The following is a 23444-nucleotide window of genomic DNA, read 5'->3' on the forward strand; positions in this document are numbered from 1 at the left end:
TTGTTGGTCCATTCTGAGTTCATTTTTGTAGATGGAGTTAGATAGGGTTCCAACTTCATTCTTTTGCACGTGGTTCTCCAATTTTCTCAGCACCATTTGTGGAAGAGACTTTTCGTTTTCTATTGAAAGATCTTGGCATCCTTGTCAAAAATCAATTGTACATCAATATTTTGGTTTATTTGTGGACATATAATGGTGCCCTTTGTGCTACAGAGCTGGCCTCAGGACTTCCATAAAATCTAGAAAGACAATATATCACAGCTTTTGTACTGGTTAGTTCTTCGTGTCATCAATCTAGATAACACATTATGAGAGATACTAATATAAAAATCATTTGGCCGTGCTTAAAGAAATACTAACAGCCCTAGCCGGTTTGGCTCAGTGGCTAGAGCATCGGCCTGCGGACTGAAGGGTCCTGGGTTTGATTCTGGTCAAGGGCACATGCCCATGTTGTGGGCTCGAACCCCAGTAGGGGGCATGCAGGAGCCAGCCAATCAATGATTCTCTTTCATCATTGATGTTTCTCTCTCTCCCTCTCTGAAATCAATAAAAAATTTTTTTTAAAAATACTAACATATGGTATTTGTAGGTAAAGAGCTATAATTTTTTCTTTTGTCTTTCCTTTGCCAGCAGAAATAGCAGGTTGAGCTATTGTGTATTTTGTGTGTGTGTGTGTGTGTGTGTGTGTGTGTTTTAATTTACCTCCAGCCTGGCTGGTGTGGCTCAGTGGTTGAGTGTCGACCCATGAACCAGGAGGTCACGGTTTGATTCCCCGTCAGGGCAGGGCGCAGGCCTGGGTTGTGGGCTGGATCCCCAGTAGGGGGCATGCAGGAGGCAGCCGATCAATGATTCTCGTCAGTGATGTTTCTATCAAGAGCATCTTTCTTGAGGATGACGAGGCAGGGTTCAAAGAAAGCTGAGTCACCTGGGCCTAACCCCGGTTGCCTTTCTTTGTGGTGTCTCATCCAGAGTAACCACTCACCGCCCCCGGGCATGAGAGGGGTCCCGAGCTTCAACTCACCCGGTGCTCCCGTCCCTGCTCCTCTCCTTTCACTCCGGCCGGAGTGCTCCTCCCCCGCTCCCACAACGGGCCCTTTATGCCCGGCCTCTGGAGACTGCAGCCGGGCCCCCAGTTTCAGCGGAGGGGGGGGGGGAGGGCATACCTGGGCTGAGGGAGAAGTGAGGGGGTGGTTTTCTAGGCCGTTGCCTGGACGATGCCACCTGAGCTAGGCGCCAGGCACCTGTCGCCTAGGAAACCGTGCGGGCGGGGCCCCTCCCTCGGGAGCCGCCGGGGCCGCTGGGCTGAGACGGGAGGCAGATCGAATTCCGGAGAGTCCTAGCGCTGGTAGGGGCGGGTGGGGGTTCTCGATACTGGAAAAGCTGGGGTGCCCTTGCATCATCATGAAATGAACCAGCCCAGAAGAGCAAAGACGGCGAGGGAGGGGTGGCTGGGGGTGGAGGAGGCTCAGGAAGGCGGGCTGAGCCCCCCAACTCTCCCACTTCTGAGCCAACGGTTACATTTTGAGCTCCATTTCTTCTCCCTGAGACTCACCATTTCTTCCTTTCTTCTTCTAGAGAGAGGGTGGGAGAGAGAGATCTGTCGTTCCACTTATCTATGCATCCATTGGTTGACTCTTGTATGTGCCCTGACGGGAATGGAACTCCAAGCCTTGGCCTATGTGGAGGACACGCTAACCAAGTGAGCTACCAGGCCAGTGCTCACCATTGCTTTGTCTCTGGGTTCCCACGGGCATGGATGTTCTTTCCTCCCCTGTTTCTTCCCGGTCATGGTGTGCTCTTTCCCGATCCTCCACGCCTGGCCCCCCCTCCCCCCCCCCCCCCCCCCCCCCGCCCAGCCCCCGCCTCCTCCCACAGCACCAGCCTCCCAGTCTTGGTCTGCTTGCTCCTCCCCTGCCTCGGCCTTAAAACCCCGTGTCTGTGGCCAGGAGCCGCAGTCCTCAGGGGCCCTGGGCAAGGCCGCACTGCTCCCCGAGATCCTGCGCCAGCCGGAGGGATGAGGCTCTCCCCAGCCTGAAGGTGGGTCGGAGGGGAGGTTCCGCGTAGCTGGTCAGACAGGCAGTGGTAGGAACGCGTCTGCAGAGGGACAGGAGGAGCAGCAGCCACGAGGCACCTCAAGGGGACACCAGCCACTCAACTGAGCAGGACTGTGAGATTTTGTGTGTTGGGGACCAGGGACACACCTGTGAGGGGCACAGAGCGAGGAGGTGCCGTGCAAGAGGCTCACCAATGTGAGGACTGTCTTGGCCCGAGGACACTGACTGCCCCTTCCCGGCAGCCACCGAGACCCCTGCTTGGCAGCGTCTGACGCACTCCTCAGTTAACCAGGCCACCGGGTGCTGAGAAGACCCAACTGAGGGGGCAGATGGCTTCAGCTGGCCTAGAACTCCTAGGCATGACGCTGGCTGTGCTGGGCTGGCTGGGGACCCTGGTGTCCTGCGCCCTGCCCCTGTGGAAGGTGACGGCCTTCATCGGCAACAGCATTGTGGTGGCCCAGGTGATGTGGGAGGGGCTGTGGATGTCCTGCGTGGTGCAGAGCACAGGCCAGTTGCAGTGCAAGGTCTACGACTCGATGCTGGCGCTGCCCCAGGACCTGCAGGCTGCCCGAGCCCTCTGCGTCGTCGCCCTCCTGCTCTCCCTGCTCGGTCTGCTGGTGGCCATTACGGGAGCCCAGTGCACCACCTGTGTGGAGGACGAAGGTACAAAAGCCCGAATTGTGCTCACCGCGGGCGTCATCCTCCTCCTCTCGGGCATCCTGGTTCTCATCCCCATCTGCTGGACGGCCCACGCCATCATCCAGGACTTCTACAACCCCCTGGTGGCCGAGGCCCTCAAGCGGGAGCTGGGGGCCTCCCTTTACCTGGGCTGGGCAGCAGCTGCCCTGCTCATGCTGGGCGGGGGCCTCCTCTGCTGCACCTGCCCCCCGCCCCAGATCGACCGGCCCCGAGGACCCAGGCTGGGCTACTCCATCCCCTCCCGCTCCGGCACCTCTGGAATGGACAAGAGGGACTATGTGTGAGGGGTCTCCAGAGGCCCACCGCTCAGAGCCTTGACTTTGTGCTGGATGCCGTCTCCAACCCCTGCCTTCTACCTTCAACCCCTTCCCCCGATGAAACCTACTTTCTAGGGGTTCCAGCCAGGTTTGGCTGCTGGGCTAGTCTCAGATGGCTTGGCTCAGCCCAGACCCTCCTCCCTGGGGTCCCCACCTCCTGGCCACCCAACTCCCCCAACCAGTTGCTTTCTTCTGCTTCCTGGACCTGGGTTGGCTCTCCTCCCCTTCCCGAGGCCTCCCCTGCCCCTGGAACCTGGGCCTCACCCAAAGGGCAGTACTCCGTGGCTCAAACAAGGAGAGGATTATGCTCTGCAGGCCCTGGAGCCGGTCCCCTCCAGTCTGGCCACCACCTTCATTCAGAGACCCAGGCCAGCCCCTCTGGGAGAAGCCAATCTCCTCCAAGCCAGAAGGGCCCAGCCCACTCCCTGCCCCCACCCGATCCCAGAATAAAGAGTATCTGTACCTCTGCTGCCTTGACCTGTGATTGGGCAGGGAAGACCAGGTGGCCCGGGCTGTCAGGCCAAGGTCTGCTCCAGGTCCTGCTGAGCGGGTAACCTCTCTCAGGCTGTGCTGGGCAGGTGAGCAACAAAGGAGGCGAGTCGCTCATGGTCACCTCACTCCAGGCTGGAACTCAACAGCCTCCCAGCAACTCCAATGGCAAGTAACAAAACAAAACACTCTTTATTTAGTAAAAACTAGTGTGTGGGTGTGCCGTGGCAGAAGTGTGCAGGGCCTGGAGATGAGAGGGTCGGGGGGCTACAGCGTGGTTGGGAAGCAACTCTGAGACAAGGACGGAAGAGCCAGAGGTCAGAATCCTTGGAGGTAGGTGGTTTTGGGTAACTTATCACCTGGTCTTCTCAGGGGTACCTGGGGCTCAAGAGCTCCGGGTCCCAGAGGCCTGACCGACAAGGCGGGGCTTATCCCTGCGAGCCCTGCCCCACCACAGCAGGAACGCTAGGGGACAGACTGTCAAAGCACCTTGTTGTCACAAAGTACCTGGCCGGCAAACAGCCTTCACCCAGGGGTCACAGCTCCAGGCTGGCCTCCGGGATGGGGATGTCCAAGGTGGAGGAAGATGGAGAAACTCTCAAGTGTTGCCTCCTTGGTCTCATCATCCAAAGGTGAGAAATGCCAGCAGCAGAGCCCAGGTGAGAGACTGAATTTCCTCTTGGTTTGGTGCTTAACAAATGGCTTAAAGGAAAAATACCCCCTTGCCCAATAAAAAGGAAAAACAAGATACAAGCAACCCAGAAACTGTCATGCATTCTGACGACTCCAGCTCAGGGGTTAAGCTCCGTGGTCAAGGGAGCCCCCATCCTCCTACCCATCAGACGTAATTCTTGGTGGGGTATTCAGAGGGCCCTTGAGAGATGGCTCGTGGGGCAGATGCTGAGTATCGGGCCAGGTAATGGCTGGAGCCCCGGGACCCCCCAGAGGGGCAGGTGTAGCACAGGAGCCCCCCACCCAGCAACAAAAGACCAGAAGCCGCCCAGCCCAGGTAGAGGGAGGCCCCCAGCTCCCGCTTTTGGGGCTCTGCCACGAGGGGGTTGTAGAAGTCCTGGATGATGGCGTGGGCCGTCCAGCAGATGGGGATTAGGGTCAGGACCCCTGAGATGACAAAGATGATCCCAGAGGTGAGCACCAGGCGGGCCTTGGAGTCCTTGTCCTCCACACAGGTGGTACACTTGGCCCCACCGAGGTAGATCAGCAGACCCACCAGGGTGATGAGGAGGGTGATGATGCAGAGGGCTCGGGCAGCCTGCAGGTCCTGGGGCAGCGCCAGCATCGAGTCGTAGACCTTGCACTGCATCTGGCCGGTGCTCTGCACCACGCAGGACATCCACAGCCCCTCCCATATGACCTGGGCCACCACAATGCTGTTGCCGATGAAGGCGGTCACCTTCCACAGGGGCAGGGCGCAGGACACGAGAGCATTCACCCAGCCAAGCAACGTCAGGACGATCCCCAGGATTTGCAGACCAGCGGAGGCCATGATGAGGTTGAGGTTGAAAGGAGCGGCCCTGGGGACAGAACAGAGTAATGTTAAGACCAGCTGGCCAGGATCCCTCATTTCCAACGAGTGCTAATCCCCATGCCATGGGCCATGGCCACACAGAACACCAAGGGTATAAACCTTGGGAGTTGGGGTGCCATGTCTTGTCCCGAGCCTCATTTTCTCATGGCCAAAATGAGCATTGATGCCTTAGCATATATTTCTTTTCCCCTAGTTATGTGATAGTCTGTTGTTGTTTTTTTAAAATATATTTTATTGATTTTTTACAGAGAGAAAGGGAGAGGGAGAGTTAGAAACATCGATGAGAGAGAAACATCGATCAGCTGCCTCCTGCACATCCCCCACTGGGGGTGTGCCCGAAACCAAGGTACATGCCCTTGACCGGAATCGAACCTGGGACCTTTCAGTACGCAGGCTGACGCTCTATCCACTGAGCCAAACCGCTCAGGGCATGATAGTCTGTTTTGAGTACAAAAGAAAGAAAATATAAAGCCTAAGCCAGCGCTAGTCCCTGGCCTCAGCCACTATGGGTACATTTGATCAAACAGCAAAGTGGCAAAAGGGGGTGAAGTGACAGCAAAGTTTGCAGGTGTTTCCACAGAGAGCACAGATGGAAGGTTGGCTCTAGCTATTGGGTTTCACTCTTAAAGCCATCAAGATTAGCGATCCAGCCTCCTTCCCACCACCCAACAGAAGAGTCCAACATGGTTGGATACCGCAGGCAGGTGGTTACCAGTTTGATCTTAAAGATCTTCTTCTGTACCGTGTGGCCCACCAGTCCCCACCTGGCCTGCCCCAGCCCCTGGAGGGGCAGGCGAGATTGGGGGGGGGGAGAGGGCGGGGGACTCCCACCCAAAAGCACTTCCATCCCTAAGGCCACTGGCTGTCTCCCTGGGTCCCACTCTTCTGCCCTCCCTTTGGGGCCACAGAGCATACTGCCAAGGTCGGGGACATTTTTTCTTGTGTATTCTTTCGCATAATGCAATCCTCTCAAGACACAACTTCTCTCAAAGGAGCTAAAATCCTTGGGGCCCATGGAGTGAACCAGCTCCTCTAGAGCAGCCCCTCCGCCTGTGTCCCCTCACATTTCATTTCATTTTGGAGGTCTCCATCCAGACCAGTTCTGTGCAGGTTTTTGTTATGGCTCCCCATTGCCCAGAGGTTCTGGGCCCCGGCATGGACCTAAGCCTAGCACCAGCCCAGCAGTGTGACCAGAGAGCAGACCCCCCCGCTCACTTTCATTTGCACCCGCTAGGCCCGAGCTGAAGAGCTGGGGGGAGCCGGGATGGGGTGGGCCAGCCCTCTTTCATCCCGGTCCCGGGTCTACCCGTCCAGGCGTCTGGCCGAGTTGAAGCCGCGGCCACTCCAGCCCAGGCACCTTGCGCTTCTCCCCTACCCTCCACTCTGTTCCCTTTCCACAAACTATCGGCTCGATTTTGTCCGAGGACGCTCCTTACCGCTCCCGATCCCCCCTCCGGAGTCCGGCTCAAAAGTGGGTGTCCTCAGTCCCCCATCTTCCCGGGAGCAGCGCGCGCGCGGGATAGTTTAAAGGCGGCGCCAGCCCAGGGTCTGCTCCCGCAGGTGAGGGGGAGGGGCGAGCGACCCAGCGCGCAGTGCAGGTGGGGGAAGGGCGCCCGGGTTTCGGTGCCTTTGTCCCAGGGGAAGAGAGGAGGGGCGTTTAGCCATTTTCGAGCCGCTAAAGGGCCCGATCTGCCCCCGCCGGGGACTCGCCAGAAGATCAGTCCAGGTTCTCCATGCTGCCCGCACCCTGCACCCGGTCCCTCGAGGCGTCCATCTCCTCCTCCCCGGCACACACACTGCCCCTGGGCTCACCTGGGAAGGCAGGGCTCTGCAGAGGTCCGCGAGAGCCGCGAGTGTGGGGATGGGGCGGAGGCGGGGGTCTTAAAGAGGCAGTGACGTCACCGGACCGCCGCCCCGGGGAGGGGCAGAGACCCCAGGCCAGACCACTGCGGTCCCGCCGATCCAAACTTCGTCAGTCCTGGGGCTGCAGACTGGGGCTGCTGCGCCCGCATCCGGCCCGGCCCGGGTGAGGGGACACCAGGGGCTGACGTGGGGGCCGCAGTGAGGCCGGGCGCCGGGCGTGGAGCCAAACAGAACTTGGGCCTCGGCTCCTCCACCTTCCCGAGCCTCAGTTTCACACTCTGCGAAATGGAGACAAGTCCACATTTTACTAGGTAACTGTCCTAAGGTAAAAATCAAAGGACACATTATCATTATTCTTATGCTGTCCTTAAAGCTGGGATGGGTGGTTTCACGTCTGATTCTCCGTCCCCCTTCCCCCAACACTAAGGTGACCAGATCGTCCCGCTTTTGGCGGGACAGTCCCGATTTTTAACAATTTGTCCCGCGTCCCACGGCGTTTTTAAAAAGTCCCATAGGGACAAATTGTTAAAAAAAAAAAAACTTTTTAAAAACGCCGTGGGACGCGGGACAAATTGTTAAAAATCGGGACTGTCCCGCCAAAAGCGGGACGATCTGGTCACCTTACACACACACACCTCCCGGGCCTGAGCACCGAGCGTGCTGGCGCTGTTAGCGCTACCGACTGCATTTAGCGGGCCGGCGGGGCGGGGCCTCCGGGGCGGGCGGCTGGGCCGGCGGGGGCGTGGGGTCCGCCCCGGAAGGCGGGGGCGGGGACCGGGCTGAGGTTGTCTGTCCCGGCGACTAGCGGCGGCCTCAGACCGTAGCGGTCGCGGGACGCGCACGATGACTCCTGCCCCGCTGCGCCCTCTGCCGCGGCTGCTCGCGCTGGGGCTCGGGCTGGCGCTGCTGTGCGCGGCGGCCGGGGAGCCGGTGTCAGGTACGCCGGGCGCCACGCTGGGGCTGGGCGGGAGGGCGGGAGGACCGGGGAACCCCGGACCGGGGATGCGGGAGCCGGCTTGGGGGATCTAGAGGAGGGGGCAGAACTGGGGGGTACATGGGATCGGGGGTCAGGTAGTTTCCAGACACCGCGCTCCCTGGCCAGGGGAGGTCCCAACTCGCTCCGAGCGTCATTCCCAGCCCCGGCCTCAGTTTCCTGCCTGTCCAACTCGGACTCGGAAGTGGAGAAAGTTTGAAGGCGGGATGTCTCATCCGGTGAGGGGGCAGGCCCCCAGCCTGGTCAATACCGGGCCTGCCCAGCCCCAGGGACCGGAATCGGGGTGGGGTGTCGAGACACACGGGGGTCTGTGTCCCCCATACCATGTGGGGTGCCCCCTTCCATCCGGTGACTTCAGTGCCCAGCTATGCGGGGGGGGGGGAGGGACCGGGGTCGGGCCCAGTGCCCAGGAATGAGTCACTCGCCGCCGCCGGCGGGGGGGGGGGTAGGAGGGACCTGACCCCCCCCCCCCAGCCTCCTGCCGGACGGCTCCCCCCACCCCGCGCTGCCGTATCCCGGTCGGGCGGTGCGGTCACCTGTGAGGAATGCGGGAGGAGGGCGCCGGTGACTCACGTTATACGAGCCGGCCGACCCAGACCTCAGCCCCCAGAATAGCCGCGCCCCGCCCCCAGCCTCTGATCCCCTTCCCCAGGCACCACTCCCTGCTCTCGCGGCAGCTCCTGGAGCGAGGACCTCGACAAGTGCATGAACTGCGAGTCATGTCCAGCCTTACCGCAGAGCGACTTCTGCCGGGGATGTGAGTGGGGGGCGGGGCCAGAGGCGACCCCAGAATAGGGGAGAGTTGCTGGGGTAGAGAGGGGAGCAGGTGGCTTTAGATCTGGGGAATTAACGTGGGAGGTGAATGGGGAAGGGGCTCCAATCCGGGCAGGGGGAAGATTTGAGGCTCAGATCTCGGGGGTGGGGCTGGTCCGGAGAGGGGTGAGGTCTGACTTTGAGTCCTGCCTGCAGGTGCTGGGGCTCCTTCAGCCTCCTTTGGGCTGTTGTGGCCCATCTTGGGGGGCGCCCTGAGCCTGGCCCTTGTGCTGGGGCTGCTTTCTGGCTTCCTGGTCTGGAGACGGTGCCGCAGGAGAGAGAAGTTTACCAGTAAGTGTGCCCTGTCCTCCTTAGCCTCCCCCCCCCCCCCGCCCCCCAATCACTCCTCAACATTTCCCCAGCTCTTGATGACCCCTCTTCTTATCTTGCAGCCCCCATTGAGGAGACCGGCGGGGAGGGCTGTCCTGGCGCAGCGCTGATCCAGTGACAATGAGCTTTCCTGGTCATCAGGAGACTGTGCCCACTCGTCATTCATTCATTCATTGTGGAGCCAGCCCCTGCCTCCCAGACAACTAGAGCCATGCTACTCCCATCACAGGGGTGTGCAGGAATGGGGGGCAGGTGAATCACTTATCTGAGGCCGGATCCAGGCTTCAGAGGAACCCTCCAAGGTATCTGACTGCCCTGTCTCTGGCTCCAGGACAGAAAAGGAGACCCAGGCTGGCTCACACCAGATGGCTGACACTAGAACTGCAACATTTGCACAAAGGTCCCCTATCCCCATGGCTTGGGGGTCAGGCTGAAGTGAGGCACAGACAGAACACCAGGTCCCACCCACTCGTATGTGCTGAAATTCCAACACTGGGGTCTTAGCCTGTGGGGTTAGGGACCTGTTCCTAACACTAGGGGGCTGGCCCTCTAGGGGGGCTGGCCTTGAGACACTGCCCCTACCAACCCTCAAAGGAGGGGAGATATTTATTTTGGGTAGAAAGTTTGGAGGGGCGGGAGAATTTATTAATAAAAGAATCTTTAACTTTAAATGGATTGGAGAGTGGCATGATTCCCCAGCCTGAGCTGGAGGGAGGAGTGAGTCAGCCTCGGGGGCGGGGGTGAGGCTCTGACTCACACATTCTCAATGCCTGAGCCCAGCCTGCCAGGACCTGGCCAGACCCGGACCGTTTTCCAGGGAAGATCTTGAGGAGAAACTGAAGCATCTTGTGCCCCAGTCTTGCCCTCTCTTCCCAAAGGCCCCAGGTTTCAGACTGAAGCCATCATCTGCTCAGCAATCTTTATTCATTCCCTCTGGGGGATGGGGAGAAGGCCTCCCTTTCCGTGCTACTGTCCCTCCTGCCCAGGCTCTGTCTTTCTCTGTGGGGGGCCGGTCTTGATGCTCAAAGGCCTGGTCTGGAGGAAAAGCAGGGCAGCTGTTCCCTTCATGAGGGTGTTGATCTCCCTGTTGTGGGGGAGAAGGAGCGTGGGCAGGTACACTGTCAGCCGGCACTCAGGGCTCCATTATTTCCCCAGCTGGGGTTGCAGGGTAGTGGGAGGCAGGGGTGTCCCCCAGCCTCAGCAGCCTCAGAGCCTCAGGGATCAGGTTTCCAGGGTAGCGCCAGAGAAGCAGTTCAGAGCAAGGGCTCCTGGAAGAGGAAATGACAGTTAGGGCTGAGGATGGCTGGCAGAGCCTCCTCCTACCAGGTTCAGGTCCCCCAGGGCTCCTGGGCTGCCTCTACCTTCTAAGGAGCCAAGAGGTTGGCTAGAAGTTAAAAATAGCAGGATGAGGCAAGGCCTGGAGGTTGGCTCCCAGGAGGTGTGATCCTCCAGAAGGCCCAGTCAGTGGCCAGTGGATGGTACTTACCTGAGTCGGGGCAGAGCTGGGGAGAATGCCAGCGGGGGGCTGCAGTAAGGGTGGTCATTATGCAGGCTGAGCTGAGAGAAGTGGGTGGCCATATTCTCCTCAGACAGGAACTGCTTGCGCAGGGGCTCCCTGGGGAGAGACCAGGAGGCAGGTAGGCTGGGATATTCAGAGGGGAGGCAGGATGATGGGGACCTGAGTTGACAGAGGTCTTGCTGGGAGTCCCTCCCTGTCCCCAGACTCACTGCTCCTCCTTCAGGCGCCGTTTGGTGCTCATGGGCACAGCTCCTCGGAGAGGGGAGCTAGGGAGAAAAGAGAGCTAGGTGCACCCCACCCTCTTGGCCCCATTCCCAAGATCTGAGCCTGGAATGTCAGCCAGGAATCCCCCAGCCCATATCTCAGCTGACGCCTAAGTCACCCCCACTCTCTGGAAGTCTCCAAACCTGACTCATGCCCAAGTCCTGCTGATCTGCCCCACTGTGTGTCATCTTGCAGACAAGCCCTGAGCCCCCAGCCAAAGCTCTTGCGCCCCTGGGCTAGGCCCACCTAGGGCCCCCATACACACCTCGCGTCCAGGCTTCGAGGCACCCCCGAGCCGCGTTGGGCCCGACTCGGGGAGCCACGCTCCAGGGGCTGCTGAAGAATCATTGGGGTTCGGGGTCCTGGGGGCAGAGGGTGGGATCCGGGCGACAGAGGCGGAGCTCCGAGGGCGTGGCCACACGCGAGAGGTGTGGCTTTAGGCGCGCGCAGCAGCGAGATTCCGCGCGGCGCGGAAGACGGGTGGCGCGCCGCTGGAAGGCGGATCTGCTCGGCGGGGTGGGGGAGGGGATCCGGCGGAGCGGGGCTGCGGTGGGCGCCTCTTAGTGTCGGGGGGCCCGGGAGGTCTTCGCGGCGTTCACCTCAGCTCCTGGGGCTCTGGTGGTACGCGGCGACCGCCTTCCGGCCGAGCCTGCCGGCGGTATTGGACCAGTGGGACGCCGGGAAGGTAAGCCGCTCCAGAACACGTCCGGACCCGTTGTGTCGCGCGGAGCACTCTGGGATTTGTAGTTCTCGAGATGGAGCGAGCTGTGCCGCCCACGGTGCCTCTGGGTCAGGTGAGGCGGACATGGTGCGCGGTGCCTTCTGGGGTTTGTAGTCTATGCCCAGTTCAGAAGGGGAGGGCAAGGAGTCCTTCCCTGAACCCTGTTTTTCTTTCTTTCTTTCTTTTTTTTTTTAAATATTTTAAAGTACTTTCATGAGGAATATAGAAAGGACTCTTAAAACTCAACAAGACAACCCAATTTTGTTGTTGTTAATCCTCACCCGAGGATATTTTTTCCATAGGTTCCTTAGAGAGAATGGAAGCGGGGGACTGGAGGGGGGGGGGGGGGTTGAGGGGGGGAGAGAAACAAACATCCATGCGAGAGAGACACATCAATTGGTTGCCTCCCGCAGGCGCCCCAAGCAGGGGATGGAACCTGTAACCCAGGTATGTGCCCTTGATCAGGAATTGAACCCTGGGCCCTTTATTCTGCAGGCCTGACGTTCTAACCACCGAACACACCGGCCAGGGCAAATTTTAAAAATTTATCTTTATTATTGAAAGTATCCCAGATGTTCCCTTTTTCTCCCAATCGACCCCCTCCACCCTGCACCTGCTCACCTCCCCCAGGCCTTCACTGCACTATTGTCCTGAACCCTGTTTTGAGCGGGCTGTGGGTAGGACTTGGACTCTGACCCCTGGGCAGAAGAGTAACCCAGAAATACCTCGTGGGCCAAACATGAAAGGCAGAGGGTAGGGCTTAGAAAGTAGTACGTTATTCTTTATTGGGGTGATAGAGCCACATTTTGTGCACTTTCAACGAGGCAGCCCAGTGTGAAGCTCTTTATATACAGTAGCTCATACAGTCTTGACAGAATCTCCCCTGAGCTCCACTTAACAGTTAAGGAAACTTAGAGGAGAGCCTAGGTGCTTGCTCAAGGTCCTTCTAGGCACCTCGAGTCAACTCTCCCCTTCCTTCCTCACCCTCTTCTTGGAGCCACCCCTGGGACTTTCTGGGCAGACGCCTGCTTAGGGGGCCTCAGTGGAGGTCTGAGAAGTATGGGCAGTGGCTGAACTGGCGGTAGGGGAACCAGGAAGGAGTCTGTGGATTGGAGTTCCCAGACAGCTTTCATCCATCCTCTCCCCACAGATGGAAGTGTTTCAGGCCCTGCAGCGACTGCACATGACCATTTTCTCCCAGAGTTTTTCACCCTGCGGGAAGTTCCTGGCGGCTGGTAACAATTATGGGCAGATAGCCGTCTTCAGGTACCCTTGCCTCTGCTCACCAACACCCATTGGCTCTGGTATTGGGCCTTCCTAGGACTGATGCCCCCTGCTTCTGACTCAGACACTCTCTCCCCTTTTCCTGCAGCTTGTCTGCCGCTTTGAGCGCCGAGGCCAAAGAGGAAAGTAAGAAGCCCATAGTGACCTTCCAAGGTGGGTTGCAGCCATTGAGTTCGACTTAGGGGACCCCAAGGTGAAGGAGGGGAGCAGGATAGTCATTCAGGTTCTGCATTTCCATTTAGCCCATGATGGGCCTGTCTACAGCATGGTCTCCACCGACCGACATCTGTTCAGCGCTGGGGACGGGGAGGTGAAGGCCTGGCTTTGGGCAGAGATCCTCAAGAAGGTAAGGAGCGTGGAGCTGAGGGGCAGGGGCGCCCGGGCACCCAGCTCCAGAGAGAACCTTTGAGGTCACCCAGTGTTTCTCTCCATGAAGGGCTGTAAGGAGCTATGGTGTCGTCAGCCCCCCTACAGGTAAGCCAGGGCCACATGGGCGGAGGGCACGTGAGGGGGCAGATGCTGCCTCACCAGAGCTGACCCTGCTTTCCCTCCTCCAGGACCAGCCTGGAAGTGCCTGAGATCAATGCTTTGCTTCTCGTCCCCAAGGTCTGAGCCCTTTGTGACTAGGGCTCTACTCTGCCCTGTTTCTGGCCCAAACTGATACTCCCCTGGTCCCTGTCCTTATTTGACACTGACTGCTGACCCCACCCCGTCCTCCACCCTGCAGGAGAATTCCCTCATCCTGGCAGGGGGAGACTGCCAGCTGCACACGATGGACCTAGAGACGGGGACCTTCACGGTGAGAGGGCCCTGGAGCTGGGCGGTAGGGGGCGGCACTCTTTCTGGATCTCGTTCTGACACTGCCCCTCTCCCTGCAGCGGGCGCTCCGGGGCCACACAGACTACATCCATTGCCTGGCCCTGAGGGAGCGGAACCCTGAGGTGCTGTCTGGTGGCGAGGATGGAACTGTGCGGCTTTGGGGTAAGGGAGTGACTAGTTGGGGAGGAAGGTGGTGACGAGGAAGGCTGGGGTGAGTAGGGTACCTCTCATGGTTTTCCCCCACAGATCTTCGCATGGCCAAGGAGGTCCAGACAATTGAGGTCTACAAGCATGAGGTGAGGGCATGCCCCCCCCACACCCTGTTCTCCCTTCTCCCTGGGCATCTCCTGTGTCTTGACCTCCTCCTCCCTTCCCCTCCTTCCTCCCAGGAGTGCTCCAGGCCCCACAATGGGCGCTGGATCGGATGTTTGGCAACCGACTCAGACTGGATGGTGAGCCAGGCAAGGTGCAAGATGGGTGGCAGCTCCGGGCCCTACCTGAGAGCCCGTGGCTTATGGTGGCTGGGGACCCTCCCCTTTCTGCCCAGGTTTGTGGAGGAGGCCCCGCACTCACCCTCTGGCACCTCCGATCCTCCACACCCACCACCATCTTCCCCATGTGGGCACCACAGAAGCATGTCACCTTCTACCAGGACCTGGTGAGGCTCTCTGCCTTGGTTTTGCAACCCCTGCCTGGCTCCTGGCTCTTGGTTCCTGACCCCTAAATCCCCTCCCTGCTCTCCACAGATCCTGTCAGCTGGCCAGGGCCCCTGCGTCAACCAGTGGCAGCTGAGTGGGGAACTGAAGGCCCAGGTGCCTGGTTCCTCCCCAGGGCTGCTCAGCCTCAGTCTCAACCAGCAGCCAGCAGCACCTGAGTGCAAGGTGGGTCCTGCACGGAGCTGTGGGGGTCCTGGGAGGCCAGGCGTGCGGGTAGCTCAGTCACCCCCCTCTTGCCTCCAGGTGCTGACAGCTGCAGGCAACAGCTGCCGGGTGGATGTTTTCACCAATCTGGGCTATCGGGCCTTCTCCCTGTCCTTCTGACCTCTGGCAGCTGGTAGGGCCCGGAGCAGGGGGACCTGGAAGAGGCCCTAAGCCCACCCTCCCGGACAGGGAGAGGGCCCTGGGGCCTCAGCGAGCAGAGGTCTGAACTGGTTTTTTTACAAAATAAAATTTCAGGCTTTTCTTCCCTGTGCTTTCTTTTCAAGAATGAAGACTAAGTCGGTGCAATGAATTATATATTACTATCTGATCTTGATACATAAATAACCACCCCCACCCCTTCCCTGGAGCTTGCCAGGGCCAGGGGGCCTAGTGCCCTAGTGCTTAGAAAAGACCTATATAGATTCAAAAAATAGACAGCTCTGCCCCGCCTGCCCCCCACCACCGACCTGGGGCCCCTGACCCTCAAAGCTGGGGCCTGCTCCCAGCGAGCCCCTGCCCAGCTTTCCTGAGTTGGGAGGGTACCAGCCCCCTTTGGAAGACAATCCGGGCCCTGTCGCTCCATTGGCCAGAGAGGAAAGTGAGCCAGCGATGGCAGGGCCGGCCCCTTCGGCGGCCCTTAGGTCCTTCGGAAGAGGTTGCTGAAGAAGCCGCCGGCATGCCCAGGGCCCCCGCGCAGGGAGAAGCGGGGTGCTGGACGGCTCGGGGCCGATCTAGCCGCGCTCAGCTCCTTCTGGCGTTGGGAGCGCAGCTGCTGCCCAATCACCACTTGCATGTCGTCCTGAGGCGGGAGGTCCGCAGGGCGGAAGGAGCGCGTCAGCGCAGGGCCCCGCCCCTCAGGCCCCGCCCCCTCAGGCCCCGCCCTTTACCTGCCAGGCCTCCAGCTCTTGCGTCAGCGCCACCTTCTGGCGGATGGTGCGAAGCAGCTCCCGGGAGAGGGAGTCCCGCTCCAGAGAGACGCGGCTGAGCTCCAGGGACAGTTCCAGGGTCCTGCAAGCCGCAGGGGCAGAGAGCTAGTTAGAGGGCGAGCAGGTGGGCGGGGGCTCCTGGACCCGGGTGGGAGTGGAACCCGTAACACCGAAACCAAGGAGGTCGGAGGGCCCCTGGGTCGGAGTGGGGAAAATGGGAACCCATGTCACCAGTGAGGTCTAGGACCAGAGTGCCCTGGGGACTGTAGCCCGGCTGGGGAGCTAGTGAATGGCAGCAGAGGCAGGCTCACTTGTTCACAGCCTCTTCCCTGTCTGAGAGGGCGCAGCTTAGGGCCTCCTCGGGGTCCTCCTGTTCCCGCAGCTCCTTCTGCCTTTGCAGCTCCTCCCGCAGGGACTGGAGCTCTGCCCGCTGAAGCGCGATCTGCAGACAGGGAAGGAGGCAGAGAGGCAAGTAGGCCTCTGGGTCTCCAAGCCCTTGCTCTCCACCACCCTTCCCTTGCCTGCTCCACAAACACCCCAGGCAGCTGTGGCCCTGTGCTGGAGGTGAATCTTCTGAGCCCCCAGGCTGGTGTGGGGCTACCTGGATGGTATAAACCTGCAGGAAGGGTGCATGGAGAAGCATTGGGAGGTGGGACTAAGGGGGCAATGCAGTCCAGGAAGTCATCCCGGAGGAGGTGGCAAACAGGCTGACCTTTTTTTTTTTTTTTTAATACTCACTGAGTATATTCCCTCCCTCCTTTTTTTAAGGAGGAAGGGAGAGGGGGAGAGAGAAACTTCAGTGTGAGCGAGATACATTGACTGGTAGCCTCTCACATGCATGCTGATAGGGGCCAGGGATCGAACCTGCAACCCAGGTATATGTCTTTGACCTGGAATGGAACCCATGACCTTTCGCTGCACAGGTCAACGCTGTAATCACTGAGCAAAACGGGCCAGGGCCCGGCAGGCTCTTGGAGCATGGCTGAAGTTTGTTGGGATGAAGGATTATCCAGGGAGAGGGGCATTTGTGGGAAAAGGCTCAGAGTTACAGATGGAAAAGAGAAACACATTGAGAAGGGCTCTACATCCAGCACTGTCCCCCCTCCCCACCTCATCCTGCAGCTGGGCCACTTCCATCTCTTTCTCCTCCAGTATCTCTCCTGGGCTCAGGGATGCTCTCTTTATGGGAGGCTCCAAGCTCTCCTCCTGGGATGAAGGCTGTTGACTGGATGCCTCCTGGGTCTCCGGGGACAGAGTGGTCTGTTCATCAAAGGAATGAGTCAGTGAGGTGTTGAACCTCGTGGGAAAAGGAAGAGGGGTGGAGTCTGCAGCCCTCCCGGATGGATGGCCGGTGGGATTCCAGCTCACCGGGGCGTCTCTGTGTCCATCTGCGTTCTGGTTCTGGTCGCTGTCCAGGCTATGGGCAAGCTCTGACTGCAGCGAGGCCCCCGATGTGTCAGCGCCCTGCAGGCGTGACTCCTCCTCCAGCTCCGAAACTCGCCGCTGCAGCCTCCGCAGGGTACTCAGTGCCTCCCTGGCCTCGGAGCGCGCACATTCCAGCTGTGCACGCACCGATGGACAAGCGCAGGGGGTCAGCCAGGTGCACCCGCAAGGCACTCCGCGGCAGGCCCATAGAGGGCGCTGGCGTGCCGCGGAGGACCAGGCAGCCCTGCGCGTCTGCGCTCCCCAGCTATAGGTGCCTGATCCCCCACTCCTGGGTCGCCAGGCGGCCTTGGGTTGTGCACTTCCCCTTAGCCAACACCAGTTTCCTCGCCTATAAAGCAGGGTGCGGATAGGCGCCTGGGTTTTAAAGTTTTCCATCACCTTCCCTCCAGCCACACCCCATAAGGTAACTTCTCAGAGCCCTGCCCTGTCTTTGACCAGTCAGTCTTTTAACTGCTATCATCCAGCATTTAGTGAGCCTTCCTTCTAAGCCAGCAGTGCTGGGCTCAATGCCTCACACCCCCAACAAAGCTCTATACCATCACGATGCCAGCCCACAGATTGGGAAACAGGCTGGGTATTCCACAACATAAGAAGAGATCCTGGGATAAGAACCCAGAAAATGTGACCCTGAAGCGCTGCCTCTTTTCATTCCCTTTTCTCCATCTCTACTGCCTCAGACCTGGTCCAGGTCCCCATCATCTCTGGCCTGAGCTCTCGCCTCAACCTCTTCCTGACCTCCCAGCTGCTTGGTTCTGATGCATCCTAAGAGTGTACCACCCCTGCCATGGCCCCCACTTGGCCTTGGGCTAATGCTTATGCTCTTGTGGCCCAGCTGCTGGGGCTCCCATGGACCCCGCTCTGGCCTCATCTCCCAGGAAGACCTGAGACAGTGGCCACGGCCCCAGCTGGATGCACCCACACACCCCAACCCCACTGGTCACCTCCAAGCTGTGCTCCCGCCTCTCTCGCCGCAGTAGCAACAGCTCCTCGTGGGTTGCCTGTAGCCTGCCCTGGCCCTTCTCCACCTCCTCACGCAGTCCTCGGATCTGGGCCTCCAGGTCCTGCCGGCGGCTCTGCAGCATCTGGTTCTAGGGAAAGGCCTCAGAGCTGGAGCGGGGGTGCCGGGCTAGCTCCAGATTGCCTCCAGCCCAGCTTTCCCGGCCCAGCGGGGCCCCAGCCCTAGCCGGCACTCACCTCCCCCTGCAGACTTTCCAGTCGTGATCTCAGCTCTGCCCTGGCCAGGGCCTGGGCCTGGCACTGCCCCCGAAGGCCATCTAGTTCCTTCTGAAGCTCCTGCTCAGTCTGGGAGGCCTGGTGGGGGGGGGGAGGGGGGGGCGAGAGGGGAACAGTGGAGCCCTCAGGTGGCCAAAGCCTCACCACCAATCCCAGGGCACCCACCCCCCAACTGGGACCCCGGAATCTGCATGGGTTAAGGCTGTCCCACCTGGGCCAACTGCTGGCTGAGCCGCTGGTTCTGCTCACTGAGTTCACCGAGGGCCTGGGCTCGTTCGCGCCCACTGTCCTGCTGCTCTGAGCGTTGTTCTCCAAGCTGGGCGCGCAGGGCCTCCACATCCCCCTCCAGCTCCACGGCCCTGGCCTCCCACTCAGCTCCCCGTGCTGCCAGGCCCCGGCGGAGCTCATGGTTCTCCTGCTGCAGCCGCTGTGGGGCCAGGACAGAAGGTCAGAGAGAGGGAGAGATGAGACGAACAGACACAGGGAGCCCCAGATGGAGAAACAACCTGAAGAGTTTGAGGGAGTCTGTGAGACAGGGAGGAAGCAGGCAGAGAGAACATGCAGATTCAGAGAAAAGGAGAGCAGGGTGGGGCACAGTAGAGAGAACTTTCCAGGCCCAACAGGAGGGGCTGACACCCCCCCACCCCGGCCATGGGGTGGGGCTCCCTGATGCCCACTCACCTCTGGCTGCTGCCTGGGCTTCTGGACCCGATGGCGCAGGCGCCGTTTCTGGCGCCTGAGTCTGGCAGAATTTAAGCCCCGACCCATAGTCCCACACAGCTAGGGGCTCTGGAGGTTGAGCTTCTGCACAGCCTCGGCTCAGCCCCTCTCCCCCAGCTCCTCCCAGCCAGCTCCCTCTAATTAACCCTGGCCAGCCCCTGCTGGGCCCCACGCCTCTGTCCGCCCTCTCCCAAACCTGTCCAACGAGTGGGCGGGCAAGCCTGGCACACCCAGATACCCAGCTTGGGGAGGCAGGCAAGTCAGCCCCCACTCTCTAATTATCGAAGCGGGAAAGTGACGCTAGCCACAGCTGCCACAGTGGTTAGCAGTAGTCCTGCCAGGCCCTGTGCTTACCTGTGCTACTTCGTTTAATCCACTAGAGTTAGAATCGTTAACATCCGCATTTTACAAATGAGAAAACAGGCCCAGAGAGGCAATGCCTTGCCAAGGACACACACTGAATTAGTGGAGCAGGAATCCCAACCCAGGCAGCCAGGTTTTTAACCAAATACTGTGGGGGCAGCACATCTCTAGGATTAACCCCACAGGATTGGGGTCCAATTGTCTTGACTGGTGCCCAGCTCTGCTGCTGCTTTGTGGTCAGGCAAGTCCCTTAATATCACCAAGTCCCATCCATCCATCCATCCATCCATCCAATATTGCCTGGGCTCCTCCTGTTCTGGGGTCTGGCTGTCAGCAGTAAGCGAGAGCACAACGTTCCCTGCCTCAAACAGCTTGAGTCCAGAGGTCTTAAGCAAACAGACACGTGCTTGAACTAGGTCAGTGGTTGGCAAACCGCGGCTCACAAGCCACATGCGACCGACACCCCACTTCTTCTAACGCCACTTCTTCAAAATAGACTCGCCCAGGCCCAAAACCAACTTCTGCGCATGGGCCACGAAGTTTCAATCGCACTGTACGTGCGCGCCCGCACGTGGTATTTTGTGGAAGAGCCACACTCAAGGGGCCAAAGAGCCGCATGTGGCTCGAGAGCCGCGGTTTGCCGACCCCTGAACTAGGTCGTTTGGAGGGACAGTAAGGGCTGTAAGGAAACCCTGGAAAGTAATGAAGAGCAGGGTAGGGTGGAGGCTCCCTAGGTAGGAAGTGATGTTTGAATGGACTCCTGCAGGGCAAGAAGGAAGAGGGCTAAATGCAAGGAACAGCAAGTGCAAAGGCCCTGAGGGAACCAACTTGCAACTCAAGGAACTGAAAAAGCCGCCCCCCCCCCCCCCAGTAGGAGGGGTGGTAAGCTGAGCTCAGGTTGGGGAAGCTGCCCACAGCACTTTTAGGCTCTGGTGAGGAGTTTCAATTTCAGTCTAAATGTGATGAAGAACCATTGGGAGAATCTGAGCAGGGACCGGAACGATCTGATCTGTAAATTTTGAAGACCCCTCTGGCTGCCCCATAGGCCGTGGGCTCCAGGGAGCAAGAGTAGAAGCTGGGGACCAGTGAAGAGGTGGCTGCAGTGTCTGGGGCAGAGACACGTGACCAGATGGGAGGCTGCAGACCTGGTAAGGGGGCCGCCTCAGGATCCCGTTCAGAAGAAGAATCAATAGGGCTTGCAGGCGTGGGAGAGGAGGTCACGGAGATGCTCAGGGTCTGGTGCTGAGGTGGGAAGCTGGGTGGGGACAGTGGGTGATGGGTCACAATGAAGAGTGCCACTTCTGTGGAGATGCCCATTAGGTGCCCATTAATTGGCCTGTTGGAGAGGTGCAGGGAGGTAAGCTACTCAGGTTGGGCTCAGGGCAGCAGGTGGGGCTGATGACATGGATCCCGGCGTGGGGGTGCCCGGGGTGTTTAGGGGCCAGATGTGACCCTAGGTGACAGTGTGGCTGACAACAGAAGCTGGGCAGAGGAAGGAGTTGTTCCTACCTCAAAGGCTGAGCGAGAATTGAGATGATGCATGCAAAGTGCTTAGCCCAGAGCCAGGCAGGGAGGGGGTTCCCAGTAACTTGGCTGGGGTTGCACTACACTAATGAGGAGGTGGACCCACGATTCAGAGCGGGCCCGCAGCCTGCCCAGGGTCACACAGTCAGGCCGGGGGTCTGAATCCAGGTGTTGACTTGTCCTCAGAGCCCCTGTTCAAACAACACAGCCGGGGGGGACCGGGCCCAGTCCCGAATTATTCCAGAAGCACCCCCCTGTCTGGCTCTCCACCCCTGCTCACCTGCCCTCCATCTGCCCACCCTGCCCCCTGCCTGCCACCCCTGCTGCCAGCTCACTTCCTCTCGCTCAGAGTGCTGGGCGCTGAGCGTCTCCAGCTGCCGCTGCAGCTCCTCATTGCGCTCCAGAAGCATCTTGCCGAGTTCTGCAGCCAACAGCAAGTCCTTCTCCTTCTGCTGCAGCTGCAGGGCCAGGTCCTCGGGCTCCTGGGGCCCTGGGCCCCCTCCCAGGAATGAGTCCCGCCGCTCCAGCACGAAGGGGAAGAAGCCCTCGTCACAGCTTGGGGAGGCGCCGCCAGAGAGCAGCCCCAGCGGGAAGCTTGGCCCTTCTGGGGCGTTCATGGTGCCTGCAGTGCTGGGGGGACAGGTGGGTCTGTGGGTCAGGGAGCTGCAGGACACTCTGCTCTGCAGCCTGGGGTTTGACAGCCCCCCACCCCCCACCAAGACCTGGCCCTCCCGTAATTCTTCACCTGTCCACTGGCCCTCCCAGTCTTTCAGCCAGGGCCTCCCAGGACCATGAAGGGTTAATGATGCGTGTCTTGGCCACTCAGCTCAGTTAATGTCCCCAGGGTAAACGGAGGCAGAGAGAAGCAGGAAATAAATGGGTGCCTTCGCCTCTAGCAGACATTCTCTGCCCCCAGACTTGTCCCAGTGCTGACACTCCCTGCCTCCCTCTTTCTAGAACCCAGATGGATTCTGGTTCCCAGCCCCTGACCGTCTGGGGGACTTCCCAGAACCCAGGTTCTGAGGGACTAAGGACTCAGGGACAAGTCCAGACCCTTTTCCCTCCAAGAATACAGGGCCTTGGGAACTGAGGTGTCCTGACCCTCAGCCCCCAGCAATTCAGCCCCTCCTCTTCCAGAAGCCCAGGTCCCCAGCTCCTCGGCACTCGGATGCCCTCCCAGGTCTCCTGGCCCTGTCCTCCTGTTTTCTCAGGACTCAGGCCTTTGGTTCCTCACCCCTCAGAACTCAGGTGCCCAGACGCTCAGCCGTCCTCTCTGGAGTGTAGGCACCAGCCCTCTGGTTTCCCAGGGCCCAGGCAGGGCGAGGTAACAGGTTGTGCCAGCCGCTGCTGCCCTGCCAATCCAGGTTCCTGTTTACTCCCCAGCCCGCCGCTGGGGACAGGAGCCGGGGCACTCCCCGAGGGCCTCCCAGGGCCTAGCAGTTCAGGGACTCCAGAGGGAGGGGACACAGGGGCTTCCCTGGGGTATCCCCCAACACACACACCTGTCCCTCCCTCTGCTCCCCTCACCAGGCGTCCAAGCCCAGGGGTCCCAGCAGTCCCAGGCCAGCTGCCCTCAGGCTGGACCCAGGGTCTCCCTGGCATGGCCCCCGCAGCCCGGCCTGCTCAGGAGATGCCGGTGCGTCCCTTCGTCCCCTCCCCGAACTGAGCTGCCATTTAGTACCTCCACCCAGGCGTCGGGGCCACAGTCCCCCGAACCCCCAGCCCAGGTGTTGGAAGCCCGGCCACCGCCTTCCTTCCAGCCTGCGTCCGATGCTTCCCGGCGCCAGGGGTCCGGCCGGTGCCTCCAGCCCCGAGCCAACCACACCCCCCGCCCCGGCTCCGTCCAGCCTGAAGCCTGGCGGGCCCCTGTCCTCAGCGCCCCCTAGGCTCTCACCCGCCGACGATGCCGGGATCCCGCCGAGATCCCTGCCGTCCGATCCCTTCTTCCGGAGGCGGCGCCAGGTGCACAGGTGTGGGGCGGTGCCCTGGGCGGGGCGGGGGCGCCCCCTGGTGACCAGAATGGCCAGGCGGGGCTCAAGGAAAGTCCCCTCACCCCAGGTCAGAGGCACTGACCATCTTGGTACTGTCAGAAACAACAGGGCCCGTTAACTGAGCACCCACTGTGTGCAGACTCTGCGCTGAGCATCGATGTCAGCTCCTTTCCCCTCACAACTGCCCTATGGGATAGAAGATCATTTGTTTATATGTTTTTCCTTATTTTTCAATTACAGTTGACATACACTATTATATTAGTTTCAAATGTACAACCTAGTGATTTAGATACCTTACAAAGTGTTCATTCCAGTAATTCTGTTACCCACCTGGCAACACTCATAGCAGTTACAATATTACTGACTATGCTCCCTATGCTGTACTTTACTTACATCCCCATGACTATTTTTATTTTATTATGATTATTTTTAAACAAGGCCACCAAAAATTTGGTTGCCTCCCATATGTGTGTGTGTGTGTGTGTGTGTGTGTGTGTGTGTGTGTATTTCAGAGAGGAAGGGAGAAAGAGAGAGAAAGAAACATCAATGATGAAAGAGAATCATTGATTGGCTGTCTCCTGCCCGCCCCCTACTGGGGACTGAGCCCAC

The 23444-nt window shown here is 59.6% G+C and overlaps 6 protein-coding genes across 17 annotated transcripts; 3 read left to right on the forward strand and 3 right to left on the reverse strand.

The window, feature by feature from the left end:
- Window positions 1-1868: 1868 nt before the first annotated feature.
- CLDN9 (claudin 9) lies at window positions 1869-3520 on the forward strand. Its single transcript, XM_079760705.1, has one exon. It carries the CDS (start codon window positions 2384-2386, stop codon window positions 3035-3037), a length of 654 nt encoding a protein of 217 aa, XP_079616831.1. The 5' UTR covers window positions 1869-2383; the 3' UTR covers window positions 3038-3520.
- Window positions 3521-3763: 243 nt separating this feature from the next.
- On the reverse strand, window positions 3764-7376 carry CLDN6 (claudin 6). 2 transcript variants are annotated; one of them, XM_079760681.1, is made up of 2 exons: window positions 6918-7376; window positions 3764-5091 (listed from the first exon to the last, which is right to left on the reverse strand). In XM_079760681.1, the coding sequence occupies exon 2, from the start codon at window positions 5061-5063 to the stop codon at window positions 4398-4400; it is 666 nt and encodes a 221-aa protein (XP_079616807.1). In that variant the 5' UTR covers window positions 5064-5091; window positions 6918-7376; the 3' UTR covers window positions 3764-4397. The 2 variants fall into 2 exon arrangements, with proteins under 2 accessions (XP_079616807.1, XP_079616808.1); XM_079760682.1 differs by lacking the exon at window positions 6918-7376 and adding an exon at window positions 6542-6888.
- Window positions 7377-7747: 371 nt separating this feature from the next.
- On the forward strand, window positions 7748-9776 carry TNFRSF12A (TNF receptor superfamily member 12A). Its single transcript, XM_079791883.1, has 4 exons — window positions 7748-7905; window positions 8615-8719; window positions 8932-9066; window positions 9168-9776. Exons 1-4 carry the CDS (start codon window positions 7812-7814, stop codon window positions 9221-9223), a joined length of 390 nt encoding a protein of 129 aa, XP_079648009.1. The 5' UTR covers window positions 7748-7811; the 3' UTR covers window positions 9224-9776.
- A 79-nt stretch (window positions 9777-9855) lies between these two features.
- Window positions 9856-11621, reverse strand: HCFC1R1 (host cell factor C1 regulator 1). Of its 2 annotated transcripts, XM_079791862.1 has the most exons (4): window positions 11154-11283; window positions 10834-10890; window positions 10592-10720; window positions 9856-10373 (listed from the first exon to the last, which is right to left on the reverse strand). In XM_079791862.1, the coding sequence occupies exons 1-4, from the start codon at window positions 11234-11236 to the stop codon at window positions 10238-10240; spliced, it is 405 nt and encodes a 134-aa protein (XP_079647988.1). In that variant the 5' UTR covers window positions 11237-11283; the 3' UTR covers window positions 9856-10237. The 2 variants fall into 2 exon arrangements, with proteins under 2 accessions (XP_079647988.1, XP_079647989.1); XM_079791863.1 differs by lacking the exon at window positions 10834-10890 and having other exon boundaries at window positions 9858-10373; window positions 11154-11621.
- THOC6 (THO complex subunit 6) lies at window positions 11444-14810 on the forward strand. Of its 3 annotated transcripts, none has more exons than XM_079791839.1 (13): window positions 11444-11573; window positions 12760-12875; window positions 12982-13046; window positions 13136-13239; window positions 13330-13367; window positions 13451-13499; window positions 13621-13692; window positions 13772-13874; window positions 13959-14008; window positions 14102-14164; window positions 14260-14370; window positions 14459-14593; window positions 14672-14810. In XM_079791839.1, the coding sequence occupies exons 2-13, from the start codon at window positions 12760-12762 to the stop codon at window positions 14750-14752; spliced, it is 987 nt and encodes a 328-aa protein (XP_079647965.1). In that variant the 5' UTR covers window positions 11444-11573; the 3' UTR covers window positions 14753-14810. The 3 variants fall into 3 exon arrangements, with proteins under 3 accessions (XP_079647965.1, XP_079647964.1, XP_079647966.1); XM_079791838.1 differs by having other exon boundaries at window positions 11544-11682; XM_079791840.1 differs by lacking the exon at window positions 11444-11573 and adding an exon at window positions 11632-11715.
- Window positions 14811-15257: 447 nt separating this feature from the next.
- BICDL2 (BICD family like cargo adaptor 2) lies at window positions 15258-22798 on the reverse strand. Of its 8 annotated transcripts, none has more exons than XM_079791766.1 (11): window positions 22739-22798; window positions 22079-22196; window positions 21180-21474; window positions 18449-18664; window positions 18199-18315; window positions 17946-18092; window positions 16927-17118; window positions 16669-16818; window positions 15870-16000; window positions 15520-15640; window positions 15258-15431 (listed from the first exon to the last, which is right to left on the reverse strand). In XM_079791766.1, exons 3-11 carry the CDS (start codon window positions 21459-21461, stop codon window positions 15270-15272), a joined length of 1518 nt encoding a protein of 505 aa, XP_079647892.1. In that variant the 5' UTR covers window positions 21462-21474; window positions 22079-22196; window positions 22739-22798; the 3' UTR covers window positions 15258-15269. The 8 variants fall into 8 exon arrangements, with proteins under 8 accessions (XP_079647892.1, XP_079647895.1, XP_079647896.1 ...); XM_079791769.1 differs by having other exon boundaries at window positions 22079-22191; window positions 22739-22772; XM_079791770.1 differs by having other exon boundaries at window positions 22079-22188; window positions 22739-22766.
- Between the last annotated feature and the right edge of the window lie 646 nt (window positions 22799-23444).

This window comes from Cnephaeus nilssonii (genome assembly GCF_951640355.1).
Source record: "Cnephaeus nilssonii genome assembly, chromosome: 2".
In the NCBI taxonomy this organism is placed as follows: domain Eukaryota; kingdom Metazoa; phylum Chordata; class Mammalia; order Chiroptera; family Vespertilionidae; genus Cnephaeus; species Cnephaeus nilssonii.

Coding starts and splice junctions, on each gene's coding strand:
- THOC6 (XM_079791840.1), top strand. CDS start 11,644: ATGGAGCGAGCTGTGCCGCCCACGGTGCCTCTGGGTCAGGTGAGGCGG. Junction 13,240..13,329: donor GGGCAGAGATCCTCAAGAAG/GTAAGGAGCGTG, acceptor CTCTCCATGAAG/GGCTGTAAGGAGCTATGGTG. Junction 13,693..13,771: donor TAGAGACGGGGACCTTCACG/GTGAGAGGGCCC, acceptor CTCTCCCTGCAG/CGGGCGCTCCGGGGCCACAC.
- BICDL2 (XM_079791766.1), bottom strand. CDS start 21,461: ATGAACGCCCCAGAAGGGCCAAGCTTCCCGCTGGGGCTGCTCTCTGGC. Junction 16,819..16,926: donor ATGGACACAGAGACGCCCCG/GTGAGCTGGAAT, acceptor TTTGATGAACAG/ACCACTCTGTCCCCGGAGAC. Junction 15,641..15,869: donor AGGGAAGAGGCTGTGAACAA/GTGAGCCTGCCT, acceptor TGCGGCTTGCAG/GACCCTGGAACTGTCCCTGG.
- CLDN9 (XM_079760705.1), top strand. CDS start 2,384: ATGGCTTCAGCTGGCCTAGAACTCCTAGGCATGACGCTGGCTGTGCTG.
- TNFRSF12A (XM_079791883.1), top strand. CDS start 7,812: ATGACTCCTGCCCCGCTGCGCCCTCTGCCGCGGCTGCTCGCGCTGGGG. Junction 8,720..8,931: donor GAGCGACTTCTGCCGGGGAT/GTGAGTGGGGGG, acceptor TCCTGCCTGCAG/GTGCTGGGGCTCCTTCAGCC. Junction 9,067..9,167: donor CAGGAGAGAGAAGTTTACCA/GTAAGTGTGCCC, acceptor CTTATCTTGCAG/CCCCCATTGAGGAGACCGGC.
- CLDN6 (XM_079760681.1), bottom strand. CDS start 5,063: ATGGCCTCCGCTGGTCTGCAAATCCTGGGGATCGTCCTGACGTTGCTT.
- HCFC1R1 (XM_079791862.1), bottom strand. CDS start 11,236: ATGATTCTTCAGCAGCCCCTGGAGCGTGGCTCCCCGAGTCGGGCCCAA. Junction 10,721..10,833: donor CGGCGCCTGAAGGAGGAGCA/GTGAGTCTGGGG, acceptor GTCTCTCCCCAG/GGAGCCCCTGCGCAAGCAGT. Junction 10,374..10,591: donor CCAGCTCTGCCCCGACTCAG/GTAAGTACCATC, acceptor TTCCTCTTCCAG/GAGCCCTTGCTCTGAACTGC.